Source organism: Giraffa tippelskirchi, chromosome 4, assembly GCF_054371585.1.
Source record: "Giraffa tippelskirchi isolate mGirTip1 chromosome 4, T2T-mGirTip1v1.2.pri, whole genome shotgun sequence".
NCBI classification, from domain to species: Eukaryota; Metazoa; Chordata; class Mammalia; order Artiodactyla; family Giraffidae; genus Giraffa; species Giraffa tippelskirchi.
Window position 1 is genome coordinate 133,726,833 of NC_137278.1, and position 11,492 is coordinate 133,738,324.

Here is an 11,492-nt window from a genome sequence, read left to right on the forward strand (position 1 = left end):
CGGCACAGCCACTCCAGGCTTCTCATTAAGCTGGGCCCCAGCCCTCCCTGCAGCCCCAGGCCCAATGGCAGCACCACCCTTGTCCCTCCTCCAGGACCTCAGGGCAGCTGGTGGAGGAGGAGGAACCCATGAATCTCTGAGGCTCCAGAACAGATCTGCCACTGGATCTGCAACCCACTGTGCCCCGCCCCTCCCTGCCCCACGGACCTGGTTCTCCTCCAACTTCTGGCAGCAGTACCGGTTCCCGGGGTCTTCAGAGATCCTTTGGGCAGGTAGTCGGGGCCAGAGAACAGCCTTGACAGTCACCCCAAGGACCCTGAGAAGGCCCGGGGTCTAGGACAGGGACCAGAGGACCTTGGAGGAGGCAGGCTGCGCAGCCAGCCGGGCCCTGGTAGGCCTCTCCCCAAAGCAGAGTCTACCCCTCTGGGTCCCGGCCCCCGGCTGGGCCCGGCTCCTCAGGACTGCACAGAGGAGGACTGGCTCAGCTGGGCCCAGCCCATAACCACTATTCTAGGCTCTGTAGACCCCGGACTTTGCACACAGCCCCAGGCTTCACACAGAAATGTGAACGTGGCCTCTGCCGGAGTGGCCCTTCCTAGGCTCTGGGGGCTGGAGTCAGGGGAGGGGGGATGGTTAGGAGGAGCCGAGGGGTCCCGTGTCCCTGGATGCAGGGGAGTTCCTCCTCTCCTGCTCCCTTGGATGACTCTGGAAGCTTCCTTCCCACCATGGGGCAGTGAGGCAAAGCCCCCTCTGAGAGCAGTCACGGCAGGCCTCCCATCTGGTCCCTGCCCCTGCCAGAGGACTCCCTGCGTCGACCATCTCAATGCCCTGGTGGAGCAGACAGGTGCTCTTGGAGTTCCGTGCTTCCTGATCCAATGGTGCCAAACCCTTCATCTCCCCTCAGAAGCACAGCATGACCCCCCCAGGGCTCCCTCAGTCACCATGCCCCTCCGTGAGCCTTCTCTCTTTCTGGGGTCTCCTGGACCCCAGCTGACTCTTGCCCTGCATAGGACTAGCTTGGCTGAGGGGAGAGTGGGTGGGAGAGTGGATGGAAGACATGGGGGAGGGGTGGCTACCCTGGCACAGTCTTCGAGGCTTCTGGGGTTGAGGCCTGGGGCCTAGAAGGAAAGTATTTGTGTGTGTATGTGTGTGTGTGTGCGCGTGCGCGCGAGTGAAAGTAAGAGGGAGTATGTGTGCATGCAAGCGCGTGAGTCTTCCCCAGGACCACTATACCCTGTGTATGTATGCATGTTTTTGTAAAAAAGAAAAAAAAATGGAAAAAAATCTGAACAATAAATGTTTTATTTGCTTTAAAGGTGCATGTGAAAGGGCCTCCGGGGGATGAGGGGAGGGTAGTGGGCCTACAGCTACACAGCATAGCTCACACCTGATTTGATGTGGAAGAGAAGGGACGGGTTGGGCTAGGAGGCAGCTCCCTCCAGCTCCTTGATCTGTGGCAGCTGCCTTGCAGGAAGAATCTATCATGAAGCCACCCTGGCTGTCCCTGCCTGCCCCACCTCTGGGTAACTGAGGCGGCAGCTCTGAATCCACAGAGGGCCCGTTAGGGGGTGGGGGACATGGAGGCCTGCAGACCCACTCACTTGGGCTTCCCTAAAGAGACTCAGTCCCACCTGGGACTGAGTCACGTCACCTCCTGGGGCCTCTGTTGATCAGTTGAAGGCTCCTGAAATAGACACTGCTGGGTTCCTGCCTGCTCTAATGGACCTTGACTCCTTAAGCATCTACTGAGCCTAGAAGAGAGAATGGTAAGAAGACAGGACTGGGCACGGTCACCCACTGTGAGGTGCTGGGGCTGCCGGTGCCTGTCTTTACACTTTTGAGACGGCCAGGCTTCTTCAGGCAGCAGAAGCAGCAGCCTCATTAGCTAGGATCTGACCCCAAGTCCTCAGAGCCTGGAGAACACAAGGAAAGCATGTCCATCCCTTCTGTCCTGGCCTCTTGGGCAACAGGCACTCAGTCCCACAGGCATTGCTGAAGCTGTGCCCTGGGGGCATCCTCACCCTGGCTGGGGGTGTGCCTGGGGTGGGCTGGAGGAGGAGTGCTGGGCTGGGGGGTTCCCCCATGGGGAGTCCCTCAAGTGGGACCAGAGGGAGAGAACCTCCTCTGTTATGGAAATGGCTTACTTAATGAGACAACTGGAGAGCCCACCCATCTCCACCCTTCCCACCCACTTCTCCCATAGTCCACCCCACAAGAAAGCACTGGAGGCTGGCTGATACAAATGGCTACTGTACTTCTGCTAAAGTGACAGTGACACAGATAAGGCAAAGAGCCGAGGGGCAGGACACATCGGGTGGGAAAGGGGTGGACAGTGCAAAATGGCAACCAAAGAAAAGATCGATGTAGCCCCTTCCCTCCCGAGCGTGGTGAGCCCTTGGGCCAGTGTATAGGCAGTAAAGCAGATTTTGTCCTTCGGAAGGGAGATTTTGAAAGATAAAAAGCTCTCGTGAAGGGCATCCGGCGGGGCGGGGGTGGAGGTGGGGGTGTGTCTGGGGGCTGCAGTGATTCGGGTGCCAAGAGGAGCAGGTGTGAGAAGACTGAGTGGAAATGCTGGGCTATAGGTGCCTCACTTGAGAGTTGCTTCTAGCCCAATCTGTGCTGCCCCCTTCCCCAAAGCCCTTTCGGGGGCAGGAGCACCTCCCCCAAGACCTTGAGTCTGGCCTCATTTGGGGCATCCTGCTTTGATGAATGTGGTGAAGGGGCGACAGCTCTAGCACAATCTTGGAGCCAGTGCTGTGGGAACAGGGTGGGGAGAGAGACACTGAACTCCCCCTGGGTCCCCAGGCCTTGGGAAAAGAGAGCCGATGTCACCCACCCCTGGGACCAATGAGTTCAACTACCTGACACTTGGGGGACACAAGGATGGGAGTGCTGGGGTAGGGGGTTGAGAAGTATTTACCAGAGATCCCTTATTTGACCTGACCTCCCCAGGGTCCCACCCTGCCTGAGGGAGAGGGCCCAGGGCAGCAGAGACCATACTGCCTGCTCCTGGGCCCCAGGCACGGCCAAGGCCCCACTGCCTTGACTGTTGCCCTGGCCTGCTTACAAAGACTGCCCACTGAGTGCTAAGAAAATAGATCCACGTTTCAAAGGTCTAAAGCTGCCCTCCAGCCAGGCTGATGAGCAACACGGCAGGACCCCCTTCCCACAGCACCCAGGGCTCCCCCAAAGCGGACAGGACAGCTTCATGGACACCACCATCTGTCCTCCTGCTGTATATTTTCCGCCTCAGTTCTGGGGTTCCCAGGGGGTGTACAAGTCCACCTGATGTCTCAGAGGCTGAGTCCATGTCCTGAGGACTGTCAGGGTGCAGAGCCCTCATCCTGTGGGGTCAGAAATCGCTGAGGATGCTAATGTCAGCAAAGTCAGCCCGGTAGCGGTGGGCGTAGAGGCTAAGCAGGAAGGCCCACTTGAAGGAAATGAAGCTCCAGACACAAGAGAGGTAGTAGCTGTTGGGGTCTGTGAGGCCTGCAGGGCAGAAGAATCCAACTGTGACTTGAGGACCTTGCCCTTGACCCCTAGCCACCAGGCCACAAGCCCCGGGCCATTCTTCCCCAGTTTCCAACAGAGGCTGAACCGATCCGGAGCATTCAGTTTGCCAGCAGGAAGCAGTGGGGATGAGGCTAGGTCAGGGCTGGCTAATCACAGGTCAGTATCATCATCCACTCTGCTATTGTCACACTGACCTTAGACCTCTACCTTCCAATCTGCTTCAGCATCGGAGTGGGCAGGAAGGGCTTTTGGCTACTTGCAGACTACAGCCACCAGGGGGCGCGCCCATCCCGGAACTGGGCGGGAGGCTAAAAGGTACTGCTAACCGCACACTCCTGGGTGCTGACTGCAGCTCACATTTCCCCCTTCTAACCCGGGGGGGTGGGGGATGGAATGGGAAGGTCCATTGTCTCCACTGTAACAATGAGAAAACCCCGGTACAAGGAAGTTAAGTGATCTGCCCAGTCCTGTGGGCCTAAACGTTGAACGTAGCAAGGTAATCTGGGGTGTACTGAGCGCCCCACCCAGCGGCCCGCCCACACTCTGTCCGCCCCAGCGGCGGAAGCCCTTACTCTGGTGTCCAGTGATGGCCAGCACCAGGAAGGTGCAGAACGCGGCGACGGAGACGGCCGAGAAGAGCACGCCCACGAAGAAGAAGCCTCGCAGCCCCTTGAGCCACGTCCTCCAGTAATCCTGCATGTACATCACGTGTGTCACGAGCACCCACAGCGCCAGCACACCTGCCGGGGAGAGACGAAAGAGGCTCAGGCAGGGGCCCTTTCCTCCTCACCTGCCGACCCCCAGGGCCCTGAGGGTCCCCCAGGCCAGACTGTTCTCACAAATAAACAGTAAGGTAGTATGGGCCTTTTCTCTGTCCCTGTTGAGCGGAGTTTGCTGGAGTCCACAGCGGCCTGTGATGTAAAGAGGACATGAATGCAAAAGCAGCTGAGAGATTCTGGCTGCCTTCCAGTAAAGCCAGACATTAAAGAGATTTGCAAAAATATGAAACTATGTCGTTCTTTTCCTTAGTTTTTTGTTTTGGAAAACCTGAGTATTTCTTACCAAAAAAATGTTACTTATCACAATGTTATTTTTAGTATTATAGTTTAAAATGGTTAAGAATTTTTAATTCCTCAGTATTAATTTCTAATACAGTACATATTGATAGATATAACCAACATTAACAAATTTCCTTGGGGTTTCCCATTTTAAGAGCATAAAGGCGTCCTGAAGTCAGAAAGTTTTAGGACCACTGCAGTCCAACCTGCTTTCCAAGGACTCCCTGCTACCCAACCTGGGGGCCACAGATGTGGGGGCATTGCCCCCACCCTTGTGCTCCTGGGCTTCCCAGGTGGCTCAGCGGTAAATAATCTGCCTGCGATGTAGGAGACGCAGGTTCGATCCCTGGGTCGAGAAGATCCCCTGGAGAAGGGAATGGCAACCTACTTCAGTATCCTTGCCTGGAGAATCCCATGGATAGAGGAGCTTGGTGGGCTAAAGTCCATAGAGTCACAAAGAGTCAGACATGACTGAGTGACTAGCACTTCTTCTGATGCTCCTGCTCCCCCACCTTCAGAGGCCACCACCACCACATTGAAAGGCTAATGGCTTGGGCAGTGGGGCTCTTCCCAAACTCTATGTGTTGGTTTTATGGGATGGGGAGGCCCAGTGGTAAAACCCCCAGGACCACCCAGTGCCCAAGTGGCCTTCTTCTTGCTCTTGGCCAGACTCGATTTTATTTATTTATTTGGCTGTGCCATGTGGCATTTGGGCTTGTAGTTCCCTGACCAGAGGTCAGTCCATGCCCTCGGCAGTGGAAGCATGGAGTCTTGATCACTGGACTGCCAGGGAAGTCCCCTGCTAGACTCCATTTCCTAAGTTGTTTGCTTAAAGGGTAGGCCAGTTGCCCCCAGCTGGTCCTAAGTTTGCCCTCTGGGCCTGGCCAGGCTCTTCCCCTCCAATGCCAGCTGCCAGTCAGCCAATACAATGAGTGCCTTCTGTGCCAGGCGCTGCCTGCCACTGCAACCCAAAGAGAGAAGCAAATATTAATTCCATTGGCAAGGGTCTGGGGCAGAGCTGCAGGGTCTCGACAAGGGAGGAATGAGGAATGAGGCAGAGTCAGCTGTGTGGAGGCTGCTGTATCCTGAGAGTCAGAAGGCCTTTCAGAAAGTGAGCCACACCCACTACACGCAAAGGGGCACTGGAAGGCTGAGGAAAGCTGCGGTCAGCTCTGGCAGGGGAGAGAGGGAGGGGAAGCAGATAGGGCGATCAGGCTGGGAGAGTGCTTTGACTGAATCTACGATATTTAAGGGAGTTCACTAAATAGGCTATCCCTTTTTACGTGCCTGAAATATTTCGTAATATTTTTTTAAGTTGGGGGAAAATAAGAAGGTGGTGGGTTGTGGGGGGAGTCATCACAGATCTCTACTCTGGTTACCACCTCAGAAGCTGTCACAATTCAGGCAGCCTGGCAAGGGACAGAGAACCATGAGACTGCCAGCCAGGAAGCCTGGGCTTGGCATGGCGGGGCTGCTCGTGACTCTCAGAGCCTCAGAGACTCAGAGCCTGAAAGCAGGGACGCTTGAAGGTCCCACCAACCTGGAAACTGGGTGACATAAGGCTCCCCGCTAGTGAGGACTCACCTCCGCCAACACCTGCGGCTTCCTCTCCCATGATGTTTGACCCACGTTCTCCCAGCTCTGCCCCCACTCAACCCCCACCTCCCTCAGGGGATAGGGGCCTGGAATGTGGCCCTAGAGTCAGGGTGAGCCAGGACAAGCATGTCCTCATCCCTGCCAAGGCAGAAAGTGGATCCAGGCCAGAGACGGACAGAATACCAACCGCCTGGCTTCCGCGTACATCTTCCATGATCTGGATGGATGCTGCGCTAGTCACCCTTCCCAGAAGTCTTTCCCAGTCATCTCACGTGCATCCTAAGTGTTCACTGGAGGCGCTGTTTGCTTTCTTAAAGGGCCCTAGGGAGGAAGGTGTTGTCACCATGCACATCCAAGGAGCCGTCAGATGGGCACGTCTGTGACAGCTCCGCTTGCCCTCTGTTACCTCACTGTGCCATGGAGGGGCTGAAATAGATGGCTCTCTGATGTTTTACACTCAAAGATTCTGGAAGCCAGCTTAGGGGAAAAATAAGGAGGTCAGAGTGATTCTCCTGTGACTCAGCAATTTCTGGGTTAGGAAACGCTGAAATTAGGGCCTGTGAGATGCCCTCTCTTAGTCCACTAGCTGCGCACCAGGGGTCTCTCCCAAACACCCATGTATCCACCCCCACATCCACCCATGTAGCAAAAAGGGCTGAGCAAGAGGAAGAGGAAGACGATCATTCGGGGTGTTCCAGATCCCAGCTCTCCATTAATAAGCAGGCACAACCTGCCCCACCTCTCACTTCCCCTGCTCACAGGCCTGGCCTCCAGATAAACACAAGCCACATCTGGAAGCAGGCCCATCCTCACTCACCCTGGCTCCTGCCTCTGCCCGTAGAAGAGCGACCGCCCCTAACTCCACCCAGGTGGTCAGTGAGGCAGCAAGAGCCCCTGGGGTCCCTTCCCTGGGACACTCTAGACTGCAGGAAGCCTGGTCTGCACGACTCGGGGCAAAGCGGATAGTTTCCCAGGCCCACCTCGCTGTGTGTCCATGCCAGACCTCACTCCTTGCTCCATCCCACCTGACTCAAGGAGCAGGGCCTTGCTTGGCTCAGGGCAACAAAGGCACACAGCTGGTCAGTGAAAGAACCCCCAGTGGCTGAGTTAGAAGGTGAGGAGCCAGGGGGAGCTCAGGGGGGCCCACGGGGAAACGCAAACGAGTAAGCCACTGAAGCCGGGGCCCACTCTGTTCCCACCCCCAACCCTTGCTTCTCTCACTCACAGCTCCCGGGAAGAACACAGAGGCCACTGGACACCCAGCCAAGCTTTCCAATCTTACTCTCTATTTTGGTCTACTAGACCTAGAGTCAGTCTTCTTCCCAAGGGTTCCCAAGCAAAACCATTTCTCCAGCCTCTCCTCCAAGCCATTTCTTCCCAGACAACCACCAGGATCAGGGAAGAGTGGGTCTCCACCCAGGCACATTTTCCCAGGGGCTCTAGGAAGCCAGCACCCCCCAGCAGCCCTGCCCGGCACACAGGGGAAGGAGTACACTGGGCCTGCCCTCTGGTGACTCGGCAGTTTCTGAAAATGCCAAGTCAGAAGTGGGGTGCTCACAAATCTGCTGATGATTCACCCCCAAAAGAGGAAGAGGCTGACTGGCTGCAGACGCTCTCAGCCCCCATTCACGTGGAGCGGGCGTGTGGCCCTCACTGCCCCTCCCCCAGCTGCCACGCTGCTACCACAAGGGCCACAACCGCGGCCGCCACTACCACCATCTCTGGGCATCTTTGGTTCTGCGATGGCTGTCAGGGAGGTGCCAGGACCCTGCCCCAGCTGTTGCTGCCCTCACACCTCTCCCCGTGGGCAACTCCATAGCTGGCCTGTCTTGGAAGCCAAGGGAAGTCTTCAGGGAGGGAAAGAAGGTAGGACTAGGTCAGAGGGAAACCCTGGGACTCCCCAGGGCTGCCCCCCAACAGGAAGCTGCAAGATGGGTGATTCAGGGAGAGGACAGACAGCTGTTACCTTCTAGACCTGAATGGGGGCCTCACACACACGCCTGTCAGCAGCATCTCCTCCCATTCCTAACAGAAGAGGAAACTGAGCCCCAGGAGGCATCGATGTGCCTGCGGTCACACGGCTCTGTGGGGCTCACTCCATCAGGTCAGACTCCACACACCCAGCTCGGATTCCAGGGGTGGCCCTTCCTCCTCACCCCCAACCAGCCCCCTCCTGTCAAGTCTCATCAGGGCAACCCCCGGGCTTCACCTGAGGAGTCACACCGCCGTCCAGAAGGGAAAGCAGCAGGGCCAATGGAAATGGGAACACACTGCAAGGACAAGAGAACTAGGAAGAACATGGCAGGCGGGGGGAGAGGGGGGTGCAGAGGGGAAAGGAGCCAGGGGTCTGTAGATAACTGAGCAGAGGTGGGCAGGCTGGTCCCCCAGGAGGACAAGAACCCACAGGTGGGGAATCCAGGCAGGCATGAGGAGCAGCCCAGCTGGGCACCCACTCACCCTTCCTTGGAGACCCCCAGTGCTCTGCTTGGCATTGCTTAGGCTGCGGTAACCTATGCCCCTCTTACAAGGCAGAAACCCCACCTCCGTTCCTCCTCTATCCAGATAGTAGTCAGTAAGCTTCAGGGCAATGAGCAAATCTAGTTATTTTTAGTTAGTCCATTTAGGGCTCTTTTGGCAGAGTTTAGTTACCAATAAGATCATCCTAGTGTAGAAGCATTATCCTCACATGTACTTTTTTCCAGAGTGCCTTTCCACACATATTATTTCATGGAGCTGTGTAACCCTGGGTAAGCTAGGTATTTACACTAAGCCTCAGTTTAAGCCTGACCTGTAAAATGGACACAGGAATAATGCCTAACTAATTAAGGATTAAATGAGATGACGGAAGCAGTTTGCTTAACAGGGTGCCTGACACATAGAAAGCGTTTAAAAACAAAAAACAGTGAGCAAGTAGAAAAAATATGTTTCGTCTTCTCACCAACTCTACAACACAGAGAGGTTAACAACATGCCCAAAGATGCAGAGCGAGCACACAGCATTGGTAAGCACGGGACCTTCACCAGCGCGCTGACGTTCTCAACACCAGTGCTAGCCTCAGGCCTCTGCCCTACTGGAGACACAGAAAGGGAGGCTGGCGGGGTTTAACCGACCTTGGCCCAGGAGCCACATCAGAAGGGTGGCACAGAGACACCGACGTGGTGGAAAGAAAACAGTCAGTTCCCCTCAGACCCCTAGCGCGGTCCTGAGTCCCCGCTGAGGACTCTGCCGGGACTGGGCTCCACCCTGGAAGGAGGCAGCCGGGCTTCCCCGGGAAACCCAGCCCTCCTTTCCACTGACTCCTTCTCCGCGCTCACCCAGCCCCCAGGGAAGGGGCGCGGATCCCCCAGAACAAGTGCATGTGTGTTTGGGTGTCTTCACACCTCGCCGCCCATATGAGGGGGCGAGGGCAGCGGGCGCGCAGGGGCGCTGTCACAGAGGCACAGGGTGGAGAGTGGACACGCTAACCTGGGGACCGCGGGGCTGGTGAAAACGGCAGAGGCGGGACATCGGGGCCCCGGGCCTGGGGCGGGCACTGGATCCCCGAGGCCCCCGAGGGATGCCCAGGAGCCCGGGCCCAAGCGGGGCCTGCTCTGCCCACGGCCGGTCTTGGGTAAACACGCCACCCACTCCCCGGGGAAGCGCCGCCCGGGAGGAGCTTCCTGGAGCAGCCGCCGGCGCCTCCCCGCAGCCGGGCGCCCGAGCGGCGGGAACCGGACCCCAGCGCCCCCCGCGCGCCCCGGGGTACCTGCGAGCCCCCCCATGGCCGCGGTGCCCGGCTGTCTGTAGACCACCGTCCAGACGAGGAAGATGGAGAAGCCGGCCACGGAGCTGAGACCCGAGTAGGCGGCGCGAAGGCCGAGCTGCAGGCGGGAGGGGGCCATGGGGCTGCGGGCTGCGGGCGCCGGGCGCCGGGCGCGGAGGGCGAGCGCGGCCGCTGGTCACAGGTGCAGGGCCCGGAGCCGGAGCGGGGAGCCGGGAGCCGAGCCGGAGCCGCCGGCCGCCCGCGCTCCGCCCCCGGCCCGCCCCCTGCGCCGCCGGCACAGCGCCCTCGCCGGCCGGAGGCCGCCCGCGCCCGGAACCACCGTGGCGAGCGCGTCCTGGGCTTGCCTTCAGCCTGCGGCCCGGATCTCTTGGGGATGCCGCCTAAAAGGGCAGGTTCCGGGGCCCGTCCTCTGAGCTACTGTATCAGGATATTTAGGCCTCGGCGGGGCCCGGAAACACTCAGCTCTACAAACCAGCTGCGGTGTTTGCTTTTAAAATTTATCACATTCTCGTTTAAAATTTAAGATGTAAATTTCTCGTTAAAAATCAATTATAAAAAATTAAGATATAGGATATTACACAGCGATTATGATTGCTTTGGTGCCTATCTATCCATCAGGTTCCCTCCTCAGGCGTTAAGCAAGTTTCAGCAGATGCTTCTCTCGGAACCCTTCTGACCTCAGACTCCTTCCCGTCAAGGACAGCTCCTTTCTTTTATCTCCACAAGCATACCCCTCCCACCCCAACTCTACCCGAAAGCCACTTCCATCAGAGTCAGACAAAGCCAAGGAGGAGACTGGAATCTGTAGCAGGTGTATACTGAGCTTCGGCTGCGGGCCCGGCACCATGCTGGGAGCCCGCAGAGAATATCAAAACGTAGCACACGGAGCCCCCAAACACTTATAATATAGTGGAGGAGGCTCATCGCATACTGGCATGAAGTAAGTATCCAATATACCTTGTATTTATTTCTTGTCCCTGCTGTAGCAAATTACCACAGACCTAGTGCCTTCAAACAACACACATTTATTATCTCACAGTTTTGTAGGTCAGGTGTCCAAAAATGGAACTCGGAGGGCTAAAATCTAGGGGAGGGCAGGGCAGCTTTCCTTTTGGAAGCACGAGGGGAAAAGCTGTTTCCTTGCATTTTTCACCTTCTGGAGCTGCCCACATCCCTTGACTTCTGAGAGTCTTCAAAGCCAACTCTTTCATCTTCAAAGCCAACAGTCACACTACCCCGACCTCTGCTTCTGTCATTACATCATCTTTTCTCTCTCACTAACTCTACTGCCTCCTTCTTTTCCCATATAAGGACCCTTGTGTTTAAGAACCTGGATAATCCAAAGTTATTTCCCCATTAAGATCCTTAACTTAATCACACCAGCAAAATCCCTTTGGCATGTGAAGTAATAAATTCACAAATTCTGGCGATCAGGACACTGACATCTCGGTGGCCCATTATTCAGCTATCTCCATGAACAGCAACTGTGCCTCTTTCATTCACAGCAACAAATAAAAGAGTTTCCGGCACTTCAAATCCCCTTGGTAAACGTTTGTTGAATG

At 56.6% G+C, this 11,492-nt stretch overlaps 2 protein-coding genes across 8 annotated transcripts in view; one reads left to right on the top strand and one right to left on the bottom strand.

Moving 5' to 3' along the window:
* Positions 1-1,315, top strand: part of HDAC7 (histone deacetylase 7) — a 44,099-nt gene extending 42,784 nt beyond the window's left edge. For all 7 annotated transcript variants that reach the window (XM_081589120.1, XM_081589122.1, XM_081589117.1 and 4 more), the window contains one exon: positions 95-1,315. In XM_081589120.1, coding sequence (XP_081445246.1) covers positions 95-140 — 46 coding nt within the window. In that variant the 3' untranslated portion in view covers positions 141-1,315. The remainder of the gene's footprint in view (positions 1-94) is intronic.
* On the bottom strand, positions 1,285-10,191 carry SLC48A1 (solute carrier family 48 member 1). Its single transcript, XM_081589132.1, has 3 exons — positions 9,913-10,191; positions 4,086-4,253; positions 1,285-3,489 (listed from the first exon to the last, which is right to left on the bottom strand). Exons 1-3 carry the CDS (start codon positions 10,046-10,048, stop codon positions 3,353-3,355), a joined length of 441 nt encoding a protein of 146 aa, XP_081445258.1. The 5' UTR covers positions 10,049-10,191; the 3' UTR covers positions 1,285-3,352.
* Between the last annotated feature and the right edge of the window lie 1,301 nt (positions 10,192-11,492).